The sequence below is a fragment of the Semicossyphus pulcher genome, unplaced genomic scaffold (genome assembly GCF_022749685.1).
Source record: "Semicossyphus pulcher isolate SPU_LCO1_2020_fin unplaced genomic scaffold, fSemPul1.0.p SCAF_3, whole genome shotgun sequence".
NCBI classification, from domain to species: domain Eukaryota; kingdom Metazoa; phylum Chordata; class Actinopteri; order Labriformes; family Labridae; genus Semicossyphus; species Semicossyphus pulcher.
The window spans coordinates 18,216,586-18,240,926 of NW_027211704.1; the positions used below are offsets into that span (position 1 = coordinate 18,216,586).

The 24,341-nt window shown below is 40.8% G+C and overlaps 2 protein-coding genes across 2 annotated transcripts; both read right to left on the reverse strand.

The window, feature by feature from the left end:
* Nucleotides 1-449: 449 nt before the first annotated feature.
* Nucleotides 450-6,388, reverse strand: npepl1 (aminopeptidase like 1). The gene is made up of 12 exons (XM_069678116.1): nt 6,179-6,388; nt 4,922-5,107; nt 4,502-4,672; nt 4,286-4,375; nt 4,118-4,199; nt 3,820-3,962; nt 3,580-3,657; nt 3,398-3,498; nt 3,111-3,234; nt 2,791-2,967; nt 2,452-2,562; nt 450-1,325 (listed from the first exon to the last, which is right to left on the reverse strand). The coding sequence occupies exons 1-12, from the start codon at nt 6,326-6,328 to the stop codon at nt 1,167-1,169; spliced, it is 1,572 nt and encodes a 523-aa protein (XP_069534217.1). The 5' UTR covers nt 6,329-6,388; the 3' UTR covers nt 450-1,166.
* A 4,308-nt stretch (nt 6,389-10,696) lies between these two features.
* ankrd52b (ankyrin repeat domain 52b) lies at nt 10,697-23,497 on the reverse strand. Its single transcript, XM_069677553.1, has 28 exons — nt 23,438-23,497; nt 22,734-22,817; nt 22,469-22,547; nt 22,215-22,285; nt 21,900-22,100; nt 19,979-20,066; nt 19,211-19,353; nt 18,572-18,784; nt 18,363-18,441; nt 18,125-18,239; nt 17,801-17,883; nt 17,575-17,677; nt 17,401-17,469; nt 17,169-17,309; nt 17,004-17,057; nt 16,055-16,166; nt 15,887-15,958; nt 15,585-15,786; nt 15,311-15,398; nt 14,501-14,618; nt 14,179-14,398; nt 13,849-13,936; nt 13,684-13,767; nt 13,257-13,402; nt 12,910-12,992; nt 12,488-12,570; nt 11,945-12,036; nt 10,697-11,842 (listed from the first exon to the last, which is right to left on the reverse strand). Exons 1-28 carry the CDS (start codon nt 23,462-23,464, stop codon nt 11,652-11,654), a joined length of 3,129 nt encoding a protein of 1,042 aa, XP_069533654.1. The 5' UTR covers nt 23,465-23,497; the 3' UTR covers nt 10,697-11,651.
* Nucleotides 23,498-24,341: the final 844 nt, after the last annotated feature.

Here is a 24,341-nt window from a genome sequence, read left to right on the forward strand (position 1 = left end):
CAGTCATGTGACCAGCTGGTCACAACTTGCGCAGACAGCCATGTGTTTTACAAGGAAGTCATAAGTCTGAGTGATGCTCATCGTTACCTATCATAATGTTTACAGTCTAGTGAAACACTTTGCCCGATCACTGAGTTATCAGCTGAAAAGGTAAACCCGTCCTTTTTTCGATTACCTCTTATAAAGATTTTTAAACATAGCTGTAAAGTTTTCATAAAACCCCATCATCATGAGGTGCAATACACTGCTCAGAATTAGGCTACTGTATCATTTAACATCAGTTACAGACAGAAAACATTAAACATCCACAAATGTTTCATCCTGACTGTTTAGGAGAAACACCCATGCTGTATTGTTGTGCAGTTTTAGACAGTATAAAACCTGAGGTGGCAACTAAATAAAATGTAGAATTTGGCCCACATGAAGTTTGACTTGACATACACACAGAGGTCAGATGGCACCGCCTTTATTTGAGACAACATGATTGTCACGAGGGTGGAAAACATCATACTCGGCTGTCTAACAATTACAGTTGTGTTTTGTGCTGACATGTGGCACTGCTTGTCAATTATTTATCTGACACTGTTGTAAAACTGTTGAAAAGTGCTGTAAGCAGTCATTCCCCAGTTTGATCCAGATATCACACAAATCAGCTACACACAGGGTGAATACAAAGTGCAGTGGTTACCAAAACAAACTCTAGCCTTACTGATCCACTATTCCTTACAATGTTAAAGACAACATGGATGACATAATACTTGAGTTGCATAAACTATCAGTGTACAACAGTGCCTAGTGATGAGGTGGATATTAAAAAATGAGCTCCAGGTTTTACAAGGAAAAACTGTTAACTGTAAAATCTCAACCATTACAAAGAATCAGCTTTTAGCCAGTTGCTAATCCGTCAAAGACAAACCAACTGCATTTTTCAGATATAATACTGCATCTTTAGCAAGAGCAAGTGAAAATAATGAGGAATTGACATCCTTTGTTTTATCATAATCATTTATAACACTCCTGATTTACTGATGATTATCTCGTTTTATTCAGTGAGGTCGAATTCAAACACAGGGACTGGAATCACAGTTTAAAATGTTTTGAGCTCTGGGTGTGAGGTGGCAGGGGAGCGGTCGAGGTTTCAGAGGTAACCGTGCATCGTGTACGTTCTACACCAGCCTTCGTCTCTTGCAGTCACGCTCCATCTGGTCCTCAGACACGTTTGTGGATGCACCCAGAGGAGACACTTGGTTCAGCATGGAGTCATCGGATGCCTGACCGAACAGAGCCATTAGCAGAGCAACACCGAATCCTGTAGCACGCTCTCCCTGCAAACAGATAAAAACACAGTAAGGGTCAGATTCCTGTAAAGTTAGCCTGCTGTTATCATTTCATCTCTACCCTTAGAGTTACATTTTCATTAACAGTGAATGTGAATGAAATTTAAGTCTTTGTTTGCTGAAACTTTCATTAATGTTGAGTCACAAGAGGGTCTAACATGCTTAGAAACACCATCACTCCCCACCCTCCCACAGCTGTTGAAGAGGAGGAATGAGTACGGCAAGAAAAACCTGCTTCAGTGTTTAAACAGAAATCTTGTGATTGCTTTAAGACACTAGAAAAGTGGTGACCTTATCCTTTAAGTGTTTCCTTCAAGTGAATTTCCCTTTGGGGATCAATTAAGTTATTGTTAATGATTAACACAGTTTTTAGTCAAACCACGAGGGAGTGTTTAGTTTCACTGCCGGGTTTTTGCCAACTTCCTTAAAAAAACAACAACTGCTGACTCTCTTCTTTCAGGCTCTCAGGTTCCTGAATCTTTACCAATAGTAAAAACTGTCAAAAAACTACTTTCAACAAAGCAGGAAATCATTTTCCTGGACGTTCAAAATCTGCATGCAGATACAAAGAGCATTGTGTATTTATGTACTGTATGTATATTATTTTGTCATCTAGAGCCGTGGTTCTCAACTGGTGGGTTGGGACCCAAAAGTGGGCCGCGGAGCTGTTTTCAGTGGGATGTGTGCTAGAAAAAAAAGTTGTGACAATCAGTCTATGCTGCGCTTTTATTTTGAAGGACATGAGTTTCCTATGAGATGCGTGCAGTAGTGTACTTTATTCACACTCCATGTTTCCACTGATTGAGTAATCTTAGCCATATTCTTAAAACTTCTAAGAGCCCTACAGTAGTTGCATTTACTTCTAAGATATGGTCTGAACAAGTGTAATTTCTGATACTCGCTCTGCAAGATCCGATTGGTAATGACACTCCTGTTCTGCTCCCCTGCTTATTTCTTGTCAAGCCAGTTTCAGTCTGCATAAAAAAAACATGCGCCGAATAATACAAACAAACTTTCACTTCCCTATGTTCTGATTATCAGCTGATTTTCTTCGGGGTAAAAGTCAGAGCTTTAACTGACTGTTCAGTATCTGTTAGCACATGGAGGCACTCACAGCATGGACAGGAGAGGCGATATCCACATGCACCCAGACACCAGGCCAATCGAAGCCCAGGTGGGAACCAATGAAGAGGCCGGCGCAGGAGCTTTGGGCGTTCTCCCTGTCCTGTTACAACACAAAGAAATGATGACAAACCTCAGCTACTCCATAAAATAAATCACAGCATTAAAATGGTTTACTTAAAATACTTTAATTTGTATAACCAGTTACTTAATTTACCTATATAATATACTATAACAGTGTTTTTTTTGTCCTTAAAACACTCAAATGTATCTGATGTATCATTTCTTGTTAAAGCATTTGCTTTTGATACATTTGTAGTTGGTCACTTACTGCCACAGAGTTCTTCATGTCAGCCATGGCAGAGGTGAACTCGCTGAAGTGTAGCTCGGGGCAATAGACCAGAGGGTGAGCGAGATCCCCGCTGCTGCGGCCAGCGCGCACGCATGCAACCTCCCACTGCTCACTGTTGGTCATCACAGCTGCGTGGTACTTTCCTGTGGAGATCCCCTAAACAGAAGGAAACAAAAACGTTTTAATGTACAATGAAAATACCTGTTGTAGGGCTAAATTCATTGTCGGTTACGGTCTCCTCAGTGTCTCTTTATACCTGTGTAAATCTAAACAACAGTCTGTAAGCGGCTGTCACCCACCTGTGCCCCCGTCAGTGTGGCCATGTCCAGAATTATATCAGCCGACAGGTCTTTGCTGGCATACACCACTCCATCAGCCAGCACTAGCCTGCCCTCTGCATCAGTGTTGTTGATCTCCACTGTCCTTTAGAATAAAACACACAAATAACAGATGAAACTCTTCAACCTTCTATTGGCTTGTAAAATTGTAAAAGTAAGCAATTATAGCAGACAAAACAAATCATGTGATTTGATACTCTCTCCGTCTACAACTCAAAGGAAATGCCAGCAAAAAGATTCTCTCTCACTTTCCAGAGTAGAGAGTGTGGATGTCGTCGGGCCGCGTGGCTGTGGGTCCAACTGCATTCTCTGCGAGGCAAAACACTGCATGGAGGTTATCCTTAAAGCCCTGGAGCAAACAGAGCAGAGAGTCTGATTAGGAACAGGAACATAGGGGCTAATACAACAGCGTGGGACAATGGGATCTCACCTGTTTAACAGTAGCTTTGAAAGCTCCCAAAATGGCAGCAGCTCCTCCGCAGTCTCTCTTCATGCCAGGCATTGTGGTCTAGAAAAAAGAAAAACATATTTAGATCGGTGAAACTGAATTTGACATCTGATGACATCATGTAACAGCAACACGTGAGCAGATTACTTCAACTAGGCTTATAGCTTAACAGATCAGGGGTGTCAGAGAGTGCAGGTAGGAGGAAAAGTAGAATAAGAGTACCTTTCCCTTGATGCTGAGTCCTCCAGTGTCGTACACGATGCCCTTGCCCACCCAAGCAATGGTTTGTGTCGCACCGTCTGGTGTGTGGCTCAACACTGCTAAAGCAGGAACATGCTCTGCCGCCTTGCCAACTCCATAAATACCTGACAGGATAAAGTTATACATACTTCATTTTCAGAAATAAACAATAAACAAAGAAAGATCGATAGCTAAGAAATGTGGAATTCTTAAGTGATTAAATAAACCTTAATAGAATGACAGGTTATCTAATGTCATGTGTGCTTTTTAAACACAGTACCTCCAAACCCTCTTTGTTTCAGCTCCTCTCCACGAATGATCACCGGAGTAATTCCAACCTCAGTTCCGACAGCCCTGATTTCCTGAAACAGAAAAAAGGGATGCTTCATAACAGAGATTTATATCTGTAGTCATGATAAAACTACAGAAGAGAAATAGTTTCACTTACGTCTAAGAAGTGGTCTGTATTCATCTCATTGCATGGCGTGTCCACAATGCGAGCTGCCAGCCGCACGCCATCAGCCGCGTTGGAGAGGCACTGAACAGAGGAAAAAAAGCAAAGTGCAGTTTACAGACATTACACGGTAGTTCTGAGAAGCACCCTAAAGGTCCTGAAAATTGTAATCAAAAAAAAGGAGAATTAAGAGCAAAATGAAAAAACTACCTCAAGTTCTGAGACATCCAGAGGATTGCCGTCTTGCCCGACGATCAGAAACTCCACAGTGACATGCTTCTTCTCAGCCCGGCGGGATGATGTGGAGCGGCGAGAGAAGATGGGGAAGGCCCTAGCGACGGCACAGGAGGACGCGAACACTTCTGAGCGCTCACAAACCATCTGGAGAGGAAACAAACGGTCAGATCAGCCACTCTGTCATAAAAACTGTACTTCCAATGGACGACCCTGATATGAACACAATAGGACTACCAGAAAGAATAAAATGATGAAACAGCAGATCTGTTCTGCAGCTACAATTGCTTTCTGTCCTCCCAAAAAATACAAAATAAGAATAAAATACGACCCAAAGGGATGCATAACTTTTATGCAGAGGGAGAGTGCATATTAAATTCTGATGAAGATACTGACCACGATGCAGCGGTTGTTCCCCGCAGGCAGGCAGGAGCGGACCAGACGGGACACGAAGTGGGCAGAAGAGGGGCTGTTATGCCGGCTGACCCGTGAAGGCAGCGCGGCCACTGCAGCATGGTTGAGGTACAGAGGACAGCTGTCAGTGGGGTTTGGGTTCAAAGCACTGAGAGCCGCCTGCCAGATCTAAAAAAAAAACAAACATGCGAAAGTAGAGCAGGAACAATTAGTAGATTCATTGATTGGTTGGTCTGATTGAAAGAAAATTAATCTTCTGCTGTTTTGTTAATTAATTGTGTTAAAGTGGAAAATGTGAGAAGGTGTTCATGAATTAGAGTGGGGCTGAAACTAAGATTTTTAGTTTTTTTTTGTTTTATCAATTAATCTGATGATCATTTTTACAATTAATAGATTAAAAAATATTTAGCTATTAATTTCATTTTATTTTTAGGGATTAATCAATGAATAGATATAGCTCTGAATTAGAGGCGTTAAGTGAACTATGTATTAAAGAGCTGTGGGTAATTATTGTCAGATGGCACAGAGATGGCTGAAAACCTTTACTTGACCTTATAGACGGATTCTCTCAAGTCTCTCTTTATAGATAGGCTGACACCATTTCACAGCTATCGCCGAGGACTTTGTACGACATTACACAGCACACTGCTTACATCTTCATCAGATACCCTGAGAGTATCTTTGGCTGGGCCTGAGTACCCATTAGCTGCACCCTGAACAAACAGCATGAACGCGATGAAGCTAAGTGTAATATGCATTACTCTCATGTCCACGGGTCGGCATTATTTATTTATAATTAGATTCACCTACTCTAAAAGCCAGGAAATGGAAAATCCACGACGTTAACCCCAACAACCAACGAAATGCAACATCTGAAATTGTTTGCTGAGATGTTAGTTAACTGACGTATCAAAACCCAGCAACAACTTGTTACTCACAGTTTGGCAACTTGACGCTAAAGAAATTAGATATTGTCTTACAACACTGGCTTTGTAATTTACTCTTATACCGATTCATGAAAACAATCCACCCTTAATGTATCCTCAATAACGTTGAGCGTTACACATAAAGCTAGATTAAAGACATATCTAGCTCGTTACACAGCGTTACATTCCCAAGATCATCACATATCACTCATTTATTAGCTACATTAATTGAGCTAGCAGTGGTAGCTTACTGAAGCTAGCATAGTGCTAACATTAGCTGTCACCCAACTGTAAATTTCATTCACAGTTTTACCTCTTTGCTAACGACTGGCTGCAGTTTTCCTTTGATTTGGCTCCAGCTGACTTGCTGCAGGCTGCTCTGCTGACCGATAATCAGAACAGGGCGGTTCTGTGGCTCGGAGTCACCGGCAGAAGCCTTGAACTCCAGCACCACGTTCGCCATTTTTCCCTTGCTACACAATCAACTGAGTGTACGGTAAAGTGGACTGACTGCTATAGTTAACCGGTGCAGCCCGGACCAGCGACGGCAGCCGGGAGAGGACTAGATGGCCTTTAGGCGGTTCATTTATAGAGGCTGCGAGGTAATCTGAAATCTTTATCAACCTCTAACGGAGACCAAGAGAAACTACATGAGGATATGATAAAACTTTCTTTAAAAAATATATATATATATATTAAACACAAAGAAATTTACAAAACAAATCAGAGATCAGCACACACATATATACAGTGTGTTAATTAATACAAATAGCTATTACAAAAGATGGAAGATAATATACAAAATAATTTAAGAGCACTGAAAAAGAGGGGTTACAATTTCTCCACTTACAAGTGTGAATATGATATTTTCCTAATATTATTATAAAATTAACAGAAATGTTTGTGTTCAAATTGTCCATAAAATATATAATATCATTATATATAAACCAGGGTATGTTATCAATGTTTAAAGACAACCAGCTATGGACATTAGGAGGGGAAAAAACTAACCAAAGAAACTTCTCAGCGCCAGCAGCATCTAAACATCAGGGCATGCATTACGAGGCGAAAATATTGAATTCTGTTTTAACTTTTTAAAGTACAACTTTATTGGCCCTGAGGAAAAATTAGCCTTTCAGTAAGAAGAGAAAATAGGGAACGTATAGAGGCGGACAGACACACACAAGGACTCGGTACAAACAACGAGGAGCAAAGTTCAGAGGAAACCTTTGTATAGTAAACGGACCCGCGTCATATTAACCGGACTTCTTTCTGCGGATTGATATGATTACAGTAAGTCATCAGTGATCAGAGCTGCGCCCCTTGCAACGGTCTGATCTCCATAGCATAAGAATGTCATAATTAACCAATCAGGATCGAGTATTTAACACAGCCGTATGATGACAATATTCAACTGACAACAACATTCAAATACAACCGACTACATCCTGAACTCCTCTAATATCTCTGTCCAAACATCATGGAAAGATATAACTCGAGACCAACGGTAAGATTTTTTTCAATTCATCATCCAGAGAAACTTTTATGGCAACATTTTATTCATCATTGAGCTAAAGCAAAGGTCATATTTCTGTTTTACGTGCTATGTTGTTATGGAAGTACTGTAGGCTACTTTTTACTCATCAGTGATTAGACAACTTAACTTGACAAATCAGATTGTTTCAAACTAAACATGTAATCCACAAATAATATATGATGCATTAGTATTTAAGAAAACCAAGTTTACATGGTAGTTAAAAGTCAAATTTTATCTATTTATTTTAAGTATATTTTGCTGATAATACATTCATAAAACTGAAATCAAATCAAAATGTGAATGCAGGATATTTTCTTGTAACAGATTATGTTGACACTGTGGTGATGCTTCTTTAATCTGAGGACCTCTTCCACCACAGAGAATGGGACTGGTTTAATCTTAAATGTACATTTATGTTTTTCAGATGTCTGGTGGAGCTCAAACTGATAACATTACCCAGTATGCCTGGGCAGAGGAGCTTAGTCCTCCCAGGTGGGACAGACATACCCTCACAGGAGCTCTTTATGCTGCTGAAGACGACAATCTGAAGATGGCTTTGGAAAACACTTTCCTGGTGGAGCAGATTGTCCATGTGAAGACAAAAAACGAAAAACTGGTGAACAAAAACAAGTGCTTACAGAAGAAGCTGGACACAGCCAATCAGAATGTCAACAGTTTGGAAACAGCTTTAGAGGCCACAAAGACAGGCCAGGATGAGTGGAAGCAGACAGAGGAGTGGGGCGCCATCCTGAGGCAAATGGAAGCGGACTGTGAGAGGATGGTGAGACAGCTTCAGGAGCAGATCACTGAGAGAGACACAGTGATCAACAACATCAGAGATGGAATTAAAGTGTATACAGAGGACTTTCTCATCTTCTCAACTCAACTGAAGCAGAACTTAGACGGGTGCAACGCTATAGATGAGGAGTTCAATAAGCAGCTGGCTGAGAGGGAGGAGAGCTGGGAGGCGAGACTGAAGGAGAGGGAGAGGCTGTGGCTGGAAAAAGAAGATACCCTGATGAAAAGGGCGAGCCACGCAGAGGAGGAACTAAAGCTTATGATGATTAAAAACATCCAGCTTCAGGTCAGGCACACTGGTTTTACGAGTGGAATAATTGGTTTCACAAATTCTAAGAGCTTGTGTCAGGGAATTAAATGTATACTGTATTTGTGTTTTCAGGAGCTTGCCCTAAAAAAGAAGAGGAAAAAAGGTTTCTGGGGCAAAAAGAAGCCATGCAGCAGCAAGGAGGAGAAGGCTGCAGGAGAGACCGCTCAGGCTGGAAAGGAAGAGAAAAAGGAGGAGGAAAAGGTGAAGAAATGGGGCTTTTGGCACAAAAAGAAGCAAAGAAGCAACAGTGAGGAGGAAGAGGAGGAGGAGGCTGCAGTGTGTCAAGCTCAGGCTGGACAGGAAGAGGAGACAAAGGAGAAGAAACGGGGCTTCTGGAGCTGGGCTCGCAAGAAGGAAAGCACCCACAGCGACAGGAAAGAGGAGGAAGGTGCTGCTTGTCCACAAGCTGGGCATGAGTAAACCCTGCCCCCACACCCCATTATCCCTTAACCCCTTATACCCCATACCCTACCCCTAACTCCTCCATTACTCCCACACTCCACCACAACATCCAGATACCTCCACAGCCCTCCATCTCCTATCTCCCATCCTCTTTTCTTTCCTCCTTCTTCTTTCTAAATATTTTAAATGCCTTATTAAAATAAAAAAGGTGAAATTCTCTCTTCAGGTTGGATTTAAATGCTAATGCAAAAAATGTATATTTAATTTGCAGGAGGAAACGTTTGCACAACAGTTTAATTAAGCATTTGCAGTTTTCGATATTTGCACATTGCAAAGCAAATTTTTTTGCATGTTTTAGTGCAAAATTCAGAAAGTGTTTTAAAAGTTTTCATGACTTTTAAGCTGGTTTTCTTTTACTTCACATGACAGCTTCTTATAATGCCACGAGTATATTCTTTAAGTACACAGCAATATTTTGAAGGGATTGTTTGATACCACTTTTTTCAGTCTCATACTGATTACACAAGCGTTCGCACTAGTACATTTAAAACTTTCTTAATCTATGAGCTGTCTCAGCTGTTAATACGCCACTCATATGCACTTGAATTTAAACCGCTACGAGCTGCTTAAAACATATATGCTAAACCAGAACTGCTGTAATGAATTGTCATTTCACAAACCTGCTCAGCCTGTGACCACGAGAGGGTCGTTTTATTGGCCCAAATCTGTGCTTTACAGTAAACACTGATTACTGCTGTTCGGGGGAGTTGAAAGAACAAACTGCAAAGACTCTTTGGATGGTTGTGATCTATTTATTTGCTCTCATATGAATTTACAACCATTTACAAGTAAATTCACACAAAGTATCTAAGTTGTGAGTAACACCCTGAAATCTGAGTAAAGATGAACGGGAGATAAACAGTTTGTTCACATCAGAGGCTGAAACAGACATTAAACATTGTTTGAATGATTTCCCTGCTACTTATGTTTAGAAATGTCAAACCACTTTTCCATGATCCAAAAGAGCCGATCAAATGCAAAAATATCTGGTCTCTGAGTTATTCGAAAGTTTTTTTTTTGTAGACTGGACTTTAAAAATGTATCATTTATTTGCATAAACCAAAGAAGGATTCCCTAAAATGTAAACTTTATTATGTCAGAGTGCAAATCGTTAAAGCCAGTTTCAGATAGAACAGCAGGTTTCACTGTCTGTGTGTATAAAGCTCACAATAGATAAAACATTTAACGCACTCCATTTATAAAAAGTCGATCTTCAAAGAGAGAGAGGCAGTGACAGCTTTGTACCGGTAAAGGTATATTGTGCTCATTTATTTAACAAGTGAAAATTAAACTTTTCTTAAATGAATAGTAAAATATTGGAACTCTTCCTCGACACATACTGTATATATTTAATGTCAATAAATGCTAGACTATAATAAAGAAAATGTGGCTACAGGAGTTTTTTCCACTGGACCTGGAACATGTGCAGAAAGTCACATTGTTTTTTTCACTCATTTTGTTTCACACCCTGAACATGATAGTGGAAATGATCGGTTAACTGAGCCCACCATCTGAAAAACAGATTCATAATAAACATTTTACAGATTCATAAAGCAAATATGCGAGATATAATCTGGCTCCAGCTGTTTTAATGCGAGGGATTTGATGCTTTTCTGTGTGAATTAAATATCTTTGGGTTTTGAACTGCTGATCAGAAAAAAAACAGCATTTAAAGACGTCACTTTGGGCTCTTAAAACTTCAAAAAGAAGCAACCAAAAAATTAATACTCAATTAACTGTTCATATCAACACATCTATTTCTTCGGCCTTTCCTTTGTTTTATTCTCTGGCTTATTTCACTGAAACATGATACCTCTGTCATACTTTACATCTGTTTATTATATGCAGCTAAAACTGTGCTTTTTATTGCATCCACAGGACAGTCCACACCGGCCTGAGGTTAATTCTCTATCATTTGGGATTCAAGATAATACAAGTAAAAGATTAACTTCATTTTAAAAACTATATTTACACTGGACTCTGTAAACTATTATTTCTACTATACACAATGCTACTTAACTGAACTGTAACTCATGATAATATTAGAATAATAAGGTTAATTATATCAGCTACACTCTGGGCAGGATACGAAAATAGAGTGTCTTAATTGCATAAAAGGTTTACAGCACCTGTACGTTTTAAAGTATATTAAGAAGCAAAGTTAGCGCTTGCAGACACGCACTCGTACGTATATTAAACACACAATCATCTGAGTATCTTTGCACTTGTATCAGCTGAGGACGAACACAGAGGCTTCAGGCTTTAGTGCCGCACATAAGAGATGAAGCCAGGAGTGACAGCTGACGAGGTTCAAGTGTAGAGGGGCTTATGTAGTGTCCTCACGTTCATCTCTCATGTTAGTACGTCATTAAAATAACACATATATGTGCTGAACTCGACTCATGTCACGGAGAAGATAATCTAAGAGGTATGCTAATATTTGTGACGTGTAAGACTAGATTTTAAAGAAGCAATCAATGCTACTGGTGCAAAAGTACATAGTGTACATGCAGACACACACACACATGTAAATGTCATGGAGCTATGCATGACCACACATGTTCCTGGAGACATGTATGTGTGTGTGGTTAAATGTGTGGAGACTTAAAGGTACACTGGGATGAAATTTCACTCCGTCAAAGAGCCCTGCAGGCCAGCAGTGCCCGTTTGGCCCTCGACTCAGGCGTGACACAGGTTACCATTGGACCCGCAGGTGGCAGCGATGCTACAGTTCTTCAGGATGGGGTTAAAATGGGAGGCTGAACCCCCGCCGGCTTCTCTGGGAGGGAAAGGCTTCATGGTGGAGAGGATCAGGGCCAGACAGTCTGCAACGTTCTTGTTTGGGGCACAGGCCAGAGCTGGTGTGTGGCCTGCAGAGTGTAAACAGGAAAATAATGAACCCAGGGTGTCCTTCAGAGGGGAAAATGGACCCTTTGGTCGAGTATCATAGATTTATAATTAATCTTGCTTACCTTCCTCATCTACAGCCATGACTGCTGCTCCTCTGCTCAGTAACACCTGCACTACAGTCGCCAGGCCTTTCCTCGCTGCAATGTGAAGTGGCCTGTATGAGAAAGACAGACAGCTTTGATTACATATCAGGAGGAGGCCACCACGTCTTCACAATTACATGCAGCGGTACTGTGGACAATGACAGGCAAGTCAATAATGTCTCATTCATTCCTGTTGTTCAGGTTAAAGTTTAAAAGAGCACATGCTGCCAAACTTAAACTATCTAAATCTTCAGATGGACAACACTGTAAAATTCTCATGCCCTGCACTATTTACCAGTGTTGTATACCAACAAATACAGTAAGTATATCCCAGAAAAACTGACATATGTTTGTAAATGCACACGGCATAATGAACCGTGTCTTCATACTCAACCTACTAATCCTTACTGTACTAATCCTTACTTTGAAGTTAATATTTTAAAGATCTTCAAACAAGTTATAATAAGTGGTCTTCTAAATAAACAGTCAGCTCTAAGCAGCCAGTGCTTTAACACAACTCACATTTGGAGAGCGCTGTTTGTTGCGTTGATGAGGGATGAGTCGCTGATCTCCCCCAGGATCAACAGGGCACACATCTCATGACCCTGCACAATAAAACGCATTATGATAAGTGATGATGTGTTTAAGCAATATAGTACAAAATGACCTAAAATTTAATACGTCGTCAATGTCGGGAGTTTTGGCTGAAAATGTAATCAAATATGTAATTCTACTGAAAACAATTCTTCGTGTAAAGAGCCACTGAAGGGTTAATAATTGCATATAATTACATATATAATGAATAACATAACAATGTTAAACATGTTAGATTTCAACGATAATTTGGCATCTTATCACTTTGTTTTGTTACATCACTGTTGTTACACACATGCTACATTTATCGTGTCATGCACACAGTACATGCGCTCGTTTGTGTTTGTGACCTTGATGCAGGCTAAGTGAAGGGCAGTGTTATTATTGACATCCACCAGGGTCAGGTCAGGCTTCGCTTTGTGCAGCAAGAACTCTGAAATGCAGAAAATGAGACACCTTTCATGACAAACACAGGCCTTTATATTTTTTAACATTTGGAAGGTGGTTACAGGTGGAGGAACTGAAAGTGCATCATGGGAAAATTTAATAAGTAAACATAAGTGAGGACTGTGAGTGTCACAACAACGATACCCACAGTTTTGTCCTCTTTTGAGCTAAAAATAATGACATGTAAAGGTTTCTTTAGATCAAAAGGTACACATTCAAGACATTGAGCACATGAATTTCAATCACATACCAACAGCCATCGTCTGTCCGCAGTCAGCAGCGACCATCAGAGCCGAGCACCCACAATGGTCCACAACATTCACCTCTGGTTCCTGGGCCAGGACCAGCTGGAGCCCAGCAACATTTCCTGAATAAGCAGCAGCATGCAGCGGAGTCCTGCGTACATAAAACATAAAGATACAGAGTGGTGAGACACGTTCTCAACATGAAGGTTGTGCATACCTGCAGAAAGTCGCTGACTGTACGGGTTTCTTCTACATTCAGAGGCATCAAAAGAGCAAACGTCAACAGAAAGAGTGATTTCATTGCATAATTACAACCACTGCTTGTTGACTGATTCCTGAATAGAAAATAAAAGACTCTACAGTAACAAAATCTCCTAACTGATACACACCTGTATAATAACATGAGGTTAATGTTTCATAAAGAGAACCCACCTTCCTTTGGCATCTCTAACATGAACAATTTGTGGGCCAACCGTCTTCACAAGAAGTCCAGCAGCAACGTCATGTCCGTTAACTCTGCGCACAAGAGGAGTTATTACATGGAAGAGCCACAATAATATCTAATAAATGAGCATTTACATCTTCAAAGGTACTCACAGAGCACAGTGCAATGGGGTGAAGAGTTTTCCTTCCTGGTTGCTAAAAAGTTTGTTTTCAAGTAAAATGTGTAAACATCCTTCACGCCCTATAGTAACAGGAAACAAGTGGACAAAGGATTTATATTGACATCTTAGGAAAATGATGCTAACGCTGTAAGTGTTTAACAGAGAGAAAATATTCAAATGCTACAATGATGTGCGGATAAAGACAGATGAGAGGCGGCTGTTGCTCTAAATATGTCTATTTATGTGTTTTTGTGATTTCATCCCATTCAGCATAAAAGCAAACTCTTTCTGTTTAACATGAATCCCTGCATTGACGTCGCACCGTGGTAGGCCGCCCAGTGTGTGGGCGTGTAGCCTCTGTAGTCCAACATGGAGTCCAGCGGGTCAGCTTTCATAGCGGCCTTTAGCAAACTTCGGAGTAGCTCTGTGTGGCCGAGGGACGCTGCGAGGTGCAGCGGGGTCCTTCCCTGAGAGTCTCTACACAGAGCAGACGCCCCGTGTTCCAGCAGAGCAGATACGCAGTCCTCACTGCCCAACATGGCCTGCAGGGAGAGAACACAACATATGATTTAAGACACTAATCTGGGCGCATTCATCCAGGACTCTGCAAAAGGGACACACACAAGCACAGAGAATCCACTCACAGCTCTATGTAATGCAGTGAAGCCCTTTTTGTCTGCAGCATCGGTCTTCGCTCCTTTCTCCAACAGGATGTGGACACAGTCAGTGTGACGTCCCAGAGCGGCCAGCATGAGAGCCGTCCTACATAAGACAAAACAAACTTGAGTTTACGACTGTGAGGAAAGTTTGCTGAGCACAATTTCTGTTTTACTGAAATCCCCACATCACGGTTAACAAACACACGATCATCATCCATTGTGCTTAAATATTAACTGTCTGGGGGCGCTGGTTTAGCTCAGTTGGTAGGGCAGGCACCCGATATATAGAGATTACAGGCCTCAACGCACTCTTCCCACTCAGGTTCGACTCCCGGTTTGCCGATCATTTGGTGGTCACCCCCCACTCTCTGCTCCCCATATTTCCTGTCTATCTTCAGCTGCCCCATCTAATGAAGGCAAAAGCCAAAAAATTAATCTTAACTATAATGTTTCACTGGCACCTCTATCTGTGATCAGCAACACTTAATGTGGTTGTTTTTTAAAACGTATGAAAGCAAATATCAATACAAACCATTAGTATTTATTCAACCCTGATTTGTTCCTTCAGTAGCTTCCTTCATATTGCTGCCAAACTAGTTTCATTTTCATACAATAAACTACAACTAGTTCTATGAACCTCAGTGAGTGTCAAGAAAAACAAATTGAAACACAATTGAATTGTATATTTTTCTGTCTCATAAAAAAATAAACTCAGTTGGATAGTAAACAGTGACTGCTCTTGTTTTTGGTGTAGATAAACTGAAAAATCAGAGTATAAACTATGAAGTGACTCACTGTCCCTGTGTATCTGGACTGTCGATGACATCGCCACTTTGTTCCTTGTTGACCAATAAAAGCAGACAGTCCATTTGGCCCTCAGCAGCTGCACAGGGGGGAGAAAGTAAAATATAAACATAAAATATCAGAGATCAATTACATTGATGATAAAGTTAGAAACATGATTTTACAATAAATGTCTTAACATTAAAACCTATACTGTATATATACTGTATATTTGTAAATCCTGGTTTAAATGGGTTCCTTAAACGTCCTTTGTTACAGCACACACCTGCAGCATGGAGAGCGGTCCACTTTTGCTTGTGCTCCTTCAGTGTGTAAGAAGCCTGATGCTCCAGCAGCACTTCCACACATGGGGCAAAACCTCTCTGTGCAGCCAGGTGGAGGGCAGTCCTGCCTTCAATGTCCCGCACATCCAGACTCACTAATGTCTCAGACAGCAAACGCAGAGCCTCACAGTGACCATAGTACGCCTGGAACAGCACAATTCATAAAAACGCTAATGTCAAAGGCCTGCAAAACATGTTGTCTTCATCTTCTCCTGCGTGTTTGTTATAATCACGTGCTACTTACAGCTAAGTGCAAAGGACTGACTGGAATATTACTCTCAACTTCTTCCAGACAGTTGAAAGAAATCTCCAAGAGCTGCAGGTGTGAGAGAAGAAAAGAGCATGACAACTTAAACTGGCTAAAGCTTGCAATCAATGTACGGGGGAAAAAATGAACCAAGTAAAGCCTGACCAGCTCCAGGTGCTGCTTGTTCCCATAAGCTGCTGCATAATGGACGGCACTGTAACCCTTACTGTTCTTCAGAGTCGGGTTCGCCCCATTGTCAAGCAAGTAGTCCAAACACCTGAACACACAGAGCAGAACATTATGAACCCTGTCAAGGTTTTATTCTTTCTCCAGCAACAAGAAGTAATCAAATTACGTTTCATTATCATAACACAACATTTAGTTCTCATTGGCTTTGATAAATAAACTAATACCCCTTTCCCACCGGAATTAACGCATCGACGTGGGTTTTTCAGACCTGGGAAGGCCTGCTTATAGATGCTGATTGTCTCTTTTCCCATTGCCAGTGAAGTATCCTCCTGTCGGTCTCTTTTCTGCTGCGTCACCGTCTCACGTCACAAACACGCCCGAAACAGGGTTAGTAAACAGTGAAGATGTTACGGTGGTTAGGTCTATATTGTATCTATTACTCATTCAGTCTGTTTATCAAACACGGCAACGACAAATTTGGAACAATGTTCAAGTGCTGCTTGGACGGAGAAGGGTTGAATTTGTAGCTGAGACGACAAGGAGTCGCAGAAGTTACTGACGGAGCATAGCATCACGCCGGAAAGGGGGCGGAGATTAGAGTGTCGACACAGGTTTTGTGTTCCCATCAATGCCGATCGGAGCCGAGGCGATAATTACCCGGGTCTACTGCAGAGTCATTTGACCCGGGTCTGAATGCAGATTATAACCATTCCCAATAAGCAAAGTGTTAGCAGGTGTTAACAGTTTTTTTGACCAGTTGGAAAGGGGCTTATGTTATATGAAACCCCCTCAAAAATCCCTCTTTATTTAGTTATTCATTGACTGAAACTAAAGATTACTTTGGATCAAATGTTTAATATATAAAAACGCAGTTTAACTACATTATGATTGATACTATGTGTGATATGATCGATGTGTGACTTACAAAGAGGCTTCATGCTCCCTTTCACTGTAGTCAGGCTTAGAGTTTGTTTCCCCTCTGTGAAAAGAGAGATGTACACTTTAAAACTTTGTGGAATCAAAGAGGAGATGTTCTCAGGATGTTGTCGTTGTTAACTCAGATTCAGAAGAAGAAAAAATGCTCTCTCACCCACAAAAGGTGTGTGAGGCAGCAGCGTAGTGCAGAGGGCTGCAGCCAGTCAGGTCCAGCTCGTTGACCTCAGCTCCGGCTCTCACCAGAGAGATGGTGCACTGGCTGTTCCCATTCGCCGCAGCGTAGTGCAAAGGAGATCTGCGAGATGCACCAGGGGACGGACAGCTGTGATATCAGGTAGCACCAGAGAGTGTGAAATTCTTAGCTCAAGACATTTGGCGCTGCTTACCTTCCCAAATTATCTTTTACATCCAGTTCAACAGCACTACTCAACAGCAAGTTCAGACACTCTACATTTCTGTCGAAAAAAGAAAAGTAGTTCAAATACATTTGATGAGAAAGCACAAAGGAAGTTTATCATCTTTTATTTAAAAAAAATATTGTAGTATGTGTGTTAGCTCACCCTCCAGAGGCAGCAGCATGCAGGCAGGTCCTGCCGTGATCGTCTAACATGTTTATATCAAAGCCAGCCGATGTCGTTTGAGACGGCATGATGTAAAACTGACCTGAACGATGAGAACCAACAGTTAAACTTTGATAAGAGGAAACATTACGAGTTGTGTCAGTAACTGTAAATGTAAGAAAGGGAACAGGATAGATCGACGTGCACAGCTCCAAAAGATTCTCACCATTTGACACCAACTTCCGACAACAGTCTGGAAACCCATAGAGTGCCGCCAGATGCAAAGGAAGCATCCCATCAATCCCCTGTCTTTAGAAAACAAAGATTATTAACTTTAGCATGTGTTAAGTTGGACATTAAACACAAAACAACACAATTATCTTAAGGCTTTTTTACAATCAAGGTCATTTCTTGGTTAAGACGTTGAAGGATCGACAAGCATGAGAAATGTTTCTGTGTATCCAAACATTCAGAGGGTAAATAAACACGTCAGTGCAGCTGGCTCAAAAAAACACCAACATGAAACAGTCTCAGGTTTGGAAGGACGTACCTGGTCTTGTCGGCAGCATTCGTCAGCAGAGTGCTGATCAGTAACTCCTGACCGTATCTGGCCGCAACATGAAGAGGAGTGTTTCCATACATATCGGCACAGTCAATCTCCCCACCTGTGAACAGAGGGAGAGGAAGACATGATCTGATATAAAAACTCTGATTTCCATGTGTAAGTTATCAGGTATAAGAAGAGGATGCTGTGGACAGTGTCAATATGTAAAGTAAATATATGTTACCATTTTGGATCAGAATCTGTGAGCCTGTGAAGCGCCCGTGCATAGCAGCCATATGCAGAGGGCTCTTCCCTTCTTTATTCTGATAAATAAAGAAAATGTTTAGTTTAAAAAGAAGATTACACCTTCAATCATGTGCCAAATCAGTACACTCCCCTTTAATTCTTCTTTTTGTTCCTTTCGAAACAATGTATTAAAAACAAGCTCTAAACCTGCACGTTGACGTCAGCGCCATTGTTGATGAGCAGCTCGAGACACAGCACCCCGCTGGCAGAGGCGGCGGCCAGATGCAGCGGCGTGCTGCCATAGCGGTTCGGCTGATTGATGTTGGAACCACTGTTCACCAGCTCTGTGGCTACAGCATCCTGCCCCGTGTGACAGGCCATGTGGAGCGCAGTGTTCCCATAAAGGTTGGGTTCATCAGTCTGAGAGATGGAGGAGAAAAACTAATTGAGGAGTGTAAAATCAAACACATCTGGGGATTTGAAGGCATGAGGAGCCTCCTTTGGCCAAATAAATACTGAAAGTGATAACAATGATTAGAGATGAGTCACTGCTGATGACACCTGAAGGAATCTTAAAATGAAAGGAAAGAAGGTGTCTGGCTTGAATAATCTGGCTTTAGAGGAGGCGGGTACAGTTTATATTGTCTGTCAATCAAATGTGGTCCCTTCTTCTTCCAGAAAACCAAGATGGCAACAGAAAAAATACTAAACTAGAGGCTTTGAAAATGGGGTTCACAAGTCATGGTGGGTACATTCCCTTCTGTTATATAGTCAATGACAAACCCTCTGCAACAAGACCATACAAAACATATGGTGATACGGTGATGGGTAACCAAGTCACTTTACCTCAACCACCAGTCTCAACAGATATTTGACCACGTCTAACTGTCCACCGGCAGCTGCAGCATGGAGCGGAGTGTAACCACGTTTGTCCTTGCACATCACATCAGCACTGTGAGACACGAGCAGCTTCACAACCTCGACATGTCCTGAAAGAAAAACCATGTAATACGAACATCTTCCATGAACACACACCCAGCACAGCAGTGTCTCTTGCTTGCCTCTTTGCAAACTGTAGCACAGTGAGTATACAGGCCACTTAAACACAATAGTCATCAGACTTTTTTGCACTAAGTTATCCAAATTCAATAGGCTGATGGATGTATGTATGTATGTATGTATTTATCATAAATCAACAGAAATGTATCTTTATTAGTCAGGATGAAGCTTTCAGGCATATATTCAATTTCAGAGCTTTACCACTTGAACATGTCACAGCCCTTCAGTCAGAATGAGGTATCACTCAGATCTGAGGGCAGTGACAGCATGTCAGTTATACATTGTTTGCGAAAGTCTCTTCTACCTTTTTTCAAAGATTTATAATTTAAAATATACCAAGAAAAGTGTCCCTGAAAAAGTGTCTACTTTCCATTTTATCAAAATAAGCAGCTACAACTCCTGACTTTAATGACCACCTAAGTTGTTAGGGTCAGTTCTCTGTTAGTTGTGACTTGATTGCTTGTTTCTTCTTGTAAATAATGGCGCTTTTGGACGGACATCTTCTACTTGTTACATTAATCTGAAAAAAAGTTGACAACATATAACACGCCTTACCCAGATATGCTGCCCAGTGGATTGCCTGCCTTTCCTTCTTGTCTTTGGCACTCACATTGGCACCTTTGAACAGGAGCAAGCTCACCATCTGCAGAAGTGGATCGCAACATTTTGTGTTAAAGGTAGATAAGCAAACATATTTGAATACTAACTCTAACAGAGCTCTGGTTGTTTTTCTCGCCACAGAGGAGCGTATATGGTTATAACTGTGTTGATATACAGTACTGTGCAAAAGTTTTAGGCAGGTGTGAAAAAATGCTGTAAACTAAGAATGCTAAAAAAATCTAAATAATAATTGTTTATTCTTATCAATTTACAAAATCATAAGTGAGCGAACAAAAGAAAAATCTAAATCAAATCAGTATTTGGTGTTACTACCCTTTGCTTTCAAACCAGCATCAATTCTTATAAGTACACTCGCACAAAGTCAGGGATTTTGTAGGATTATAGTCAGGTCTATGATCAACCAATTCTACCAAACAGGTGCTAATGATCATCAATTTCACATGTAGGTTGAAACACAGTCATTAACTGAAACAGAAAGAGCTGTGTAGGAGGCTTAAAACTGGGGGAGGAACAGCCACACTCTGCTACCAAGCTGAGCTTGTGGAAGACAGGTTCATGTCACAGGTCATACACCATGGCAAGACTGAGCACAGCAACAAGACACAAGATAGTTATACTGCATCAGCAAGGTTTCAAGCAAGGGGGGTTTCAAGATGTGCTGTTCAAGCTCTTTTGAAGATGCACAGAGAAACGGGCAACGTTGAGGATCATAGACGCAGTGGTCGGCCAAGGAAACTTAGTGCAGCAGATGAAAAACACATCAAGCTTATTTCCCTTTGAAATCAGAAGATGTCCAGCAGTGCCATCAGCTCAGAACTGGCAGAAACCAGTGGGACCCAGGTACACCCATCTACTGTCCGGAGAAGTCTGGCCAGAAGTCGTTTTCATGGAAGAGTTGCAGCCAAAAAGCCTCGACATGGAAACAAGGCCAAGTGACTCAACTCTGCACGAAAACATAGGAACTGGGGAGCAGAAAAATGGCAGCAGGTGCTCTGGACTGATGAGTCAAAATTATTATATTTGGCTGTAGCAGAAGGCAGTTTGTTCACCCAAGGGCCAATAATGAGTGTCTATAGGCAACAGTGAAGCATGGTGGAGGTTCCTTGCAAGTTTGGGGCTGCATTTCTGCTAAAGGAGTTGGAGATTTGGTCAGGATTAATGGTGTCCTCAATGCTGAGAAATACAGGCAGATACTTATCCATCATGCAATACCATCAGGGAGGCATATGATTGGCCCCAAATTTATTCTGCAGCAGGACAACGGCCCCAAACATACAGCCAATGTCATTAAGAACTATCTTCAACGTAAAGAAGAACAAGAAGTCCTGGAAGTGATGGTATGGCCCCCACAGAGCCCTGATCTCAACATCATCGAGTCTGTCCGGGGTTACATGAAGAGACAGAAGTATTTGAGGAAGCCTGCATCCACAGAAGATCTGTGGTTAGTTCTCCAAGATGTTTGGAACAACCTACCAGCCGAGTTCCTTCAAAAACTGTGTGCAAGTGTACCTAGAAGAATTGATGCTGTTTTGAAGGCAAAGGATGGTCACACCAAGTATTGATTTGATTTAGATTTCTCTTCTGTTCATTTTGTTAAATGATGAAAATAGACTATTAACACAGAGCAATTCTTAGTTTACAACATTTTTTCACACCTGCCTAAAACTTTTGCACAGTACTGTATATGAGACAAATACCTTTTACATAATGAAACAAACAACTGCCAGAAAACGAAAAATATCCCCGAGTCACCATTTACTATCCTAAATCAAATCTTTTTCCAGCTTTGTTCTGTATAAAGTATTAATTACTTTTAAAAAGTTTCAATAAAACTAAAAACTACTTTGCAGTATACCTCTCTATGGCCGCTGTGTGCTGCATGTTGCAGTGGCGTCCTTCCTGACCTGTCAGCAACATCCAGGCTGCACACGTGTGGTATCAGAGCTGAAGCGCAGCCTGTAGCCCAATTTGCTGCTGCCATGTGTAGAGGTGTATGCCAGAACTTGTCCCGTGTGTTGACCTCGGCTCCATGCTTTAGCAGCAGCTCCACTGCTCTCTGAGGGAAAAAACAAAATCCAAGAAAGACAAAAGTAAAAAAAAAAGAAATACAATCTGGTGGTCAACTGTGAGTGAAGTAAGTCTGCCTCTGTGTTTTAAAATGAGAACATACTTCATTTCTTGAGGCAGCTGCTCGATGTAAAGGTGTCAGTGAGCCCTGGTCCTTAGCGTTGACATTTGCACCTGTAAAAGGAAGCAAAAGCAAAGACAGGCTTTACTTTTTAATGTCTTTCTGTACCTCTGTACTTGATGAACTCATTCATTATTACAGGAAGGCTAACCTGCAATAACACAAAAGCATACAGTAGATCATAGGCTTCCTTCTTACCCTGCCAAACTTCAAAGTGATATAATCAGTTTTTCTACCTGAAATAATGAGGAGGTCCATAATGTGGACATCACCCAAATAAGCAGCAGCATGAAGTGGTGTGCTCTGTTCTTGGTCCTGAACAAAAGGAAAAGGAAAAAAAACCCAAGTTGAAATCTGCAGCCAACACTTTGGATCAGGGGTGAGAACATTTTGAACATTTTGTACAAGCACAATATACAACTTCCTATTTGACGATTTGCAACTTTCCTAACACAGTGTCAGACAAACAACATGATTGCAGAGTTAATATGGGATTATTACCAGTGAGTTGACATCTTCATTGTGGTTCAACAAAAATGTAACTTCTTCTATGTTTCGGCTAAATATAGCCTGGACCAATGGAGACTGACAAATGACAAAGAACAAGATGGAAAATAAAAGTTAAAATTCGATGCAGATTATCACGTTATCTGATTAATAGGAGAAGCGATAAAATGCATAGAAGCAGTGAAGGAACAACATCTTAACTGAACAGCTTTTATCAGCAAACTTGATGACATCAATTAGGGTCAGGAATACACGACGACTGCTTTTCTAGGTATGATGTCAATGATTTAACCAAGTTGAAGAAAATGTTCAGTCTCACCAAATGTGAGTACATCACGTAAAACCATTGTCATTGTATTGCCATTAGTATGACTGTGCAAAACTCAACACAAACTTAGCTGTGCATCAGAGTAGATGGGTCTATTTAAATATTTATGTTTTAAATGCTTGTGAGTCAGGGTTTGGACTTTATTTCATAGGGAGCCCAATGTCCGTTATACTAGTGTCTAAATGCATTACACAAATGTAACATTAAGTATCGAACTGAAACTTGGTCTAGTACCACAAGGCAAGAAATATGTAACATTAATTAGCCTTGTAGCAAACTTTGCTCGACATTTCGCTAACAGGACAAGCAAGCAGTTGGTGGGAAGTACCGTTAGTTGTATAACGTCTACTTGTACAGCTTTATTTATTACCTGGTCCTTGATATTTCTTAAATCCATGTCCCAATCACTCTGGAAGCTCCTTCATTGAGACTTAATGTAAAGTTGACTACATGACACTCTGTAGCGGCTAGTTAGCCTAGCTTTAGCTTAGTTAGCGACTGGGATATGTGATGAGCAGTAGTGTCCAGAATATCGCGAGGGGAGTTACAGGAACGTGATTTGGTGGCACTAATTTTATCATGTCAGAAATGTAAACTTGTTCATGTCTGACCATGAGCATGGGATTCTGTCTTATTGTTAGTTAAAACTATTTTTAATGTGATGATTAAAAAATGCAAATCTTCATAAATGTATTCAACAAAAATATAAGCAGTGTATTATTTTATGAAACATAACCCAGGGGCTACATTGGAAAATTGGTGTCATGGCAAAAAATAAGGAAAATAATGAAAGCCTCGGAGGAAAGTAAATGTTTTACATTTTACTGCTAAGTACATTTACTAGAGTTCTATATGAACAAATCAATAACTTACGTTAAAAAGTACGATACTATATACAAAACATATGGTGAATTGTTCATAGACCATAGACTTTCCATAGTCTAATTTCCATTTCCATAGACTAAATAACAGTGTCATGAAAAAACAAACTCTATTTAGACTTACAACCGTAAATTGTTGAATGCACATGAATGTATCAGTCATAATAATTTACTGGTATAGTTTATTTTACGTTCTCAGAGCCATTTTTCTTCATTCAACATTTTTTAAGTTTTGATGCTTGAAAGGTGATTTTGTTAATATAGTAGTACCAAGCATAAAGGGACTAAAACTTTTAACGCTGCCTGACGGGCTAAACCCAGGGATTCAGTTCCTCGATATTACCACGTGATATATCTCCCCCATTGACCAATCACAACAGGTCAGTATAAATG

Excerpts from the sequence above, each read along its gene's own strand:
- ankrd52b (XM_069677553.1), bottom strand. The coding sequence starts at position 23,464 with ATGGATTTAAGAAATATCAAGGACCAG. Across the intron at positions 19,354-19,978 it reads CCACTGGGCAGCATATCTGG|GACATGTCGAGGTTGTGAAG; the intron begins GTAAGGCGTGTT and ends TTTTTCTTTCAG. Across the intron at positions 18,785-19,210 it reads TGTTGAGACTGGTGGTTGAG|ACTGATGAACCCAACCTTTA; the intron begins GTAAAGTGACTT and ends TCCATCTCTCAG.
- npepl1 (XM_069678116.1), bottom strand. The coding sequence starts at position 6,328 with ATGGCGAACGTGGTGCTGGAGTTCAAGGCTTCTGCCGGTGACTCCGAG. Across the intron at positions 3,658-3,819 it reads GACTCAGCATCAAGGGAAAG|ACCACAATGCCTGGCATGAA; the intron begins GTACTCTTATTC and ends TCTTTTTTCTAG. Across the intron at positions 1,326-2,451 it reads TCGCCTCTCCTGTCCATGCT|GGAGAGCGTGCTACAGGATT; the intron begins GTGAGTGCCTCC and ends ATCTGTTTGCAG.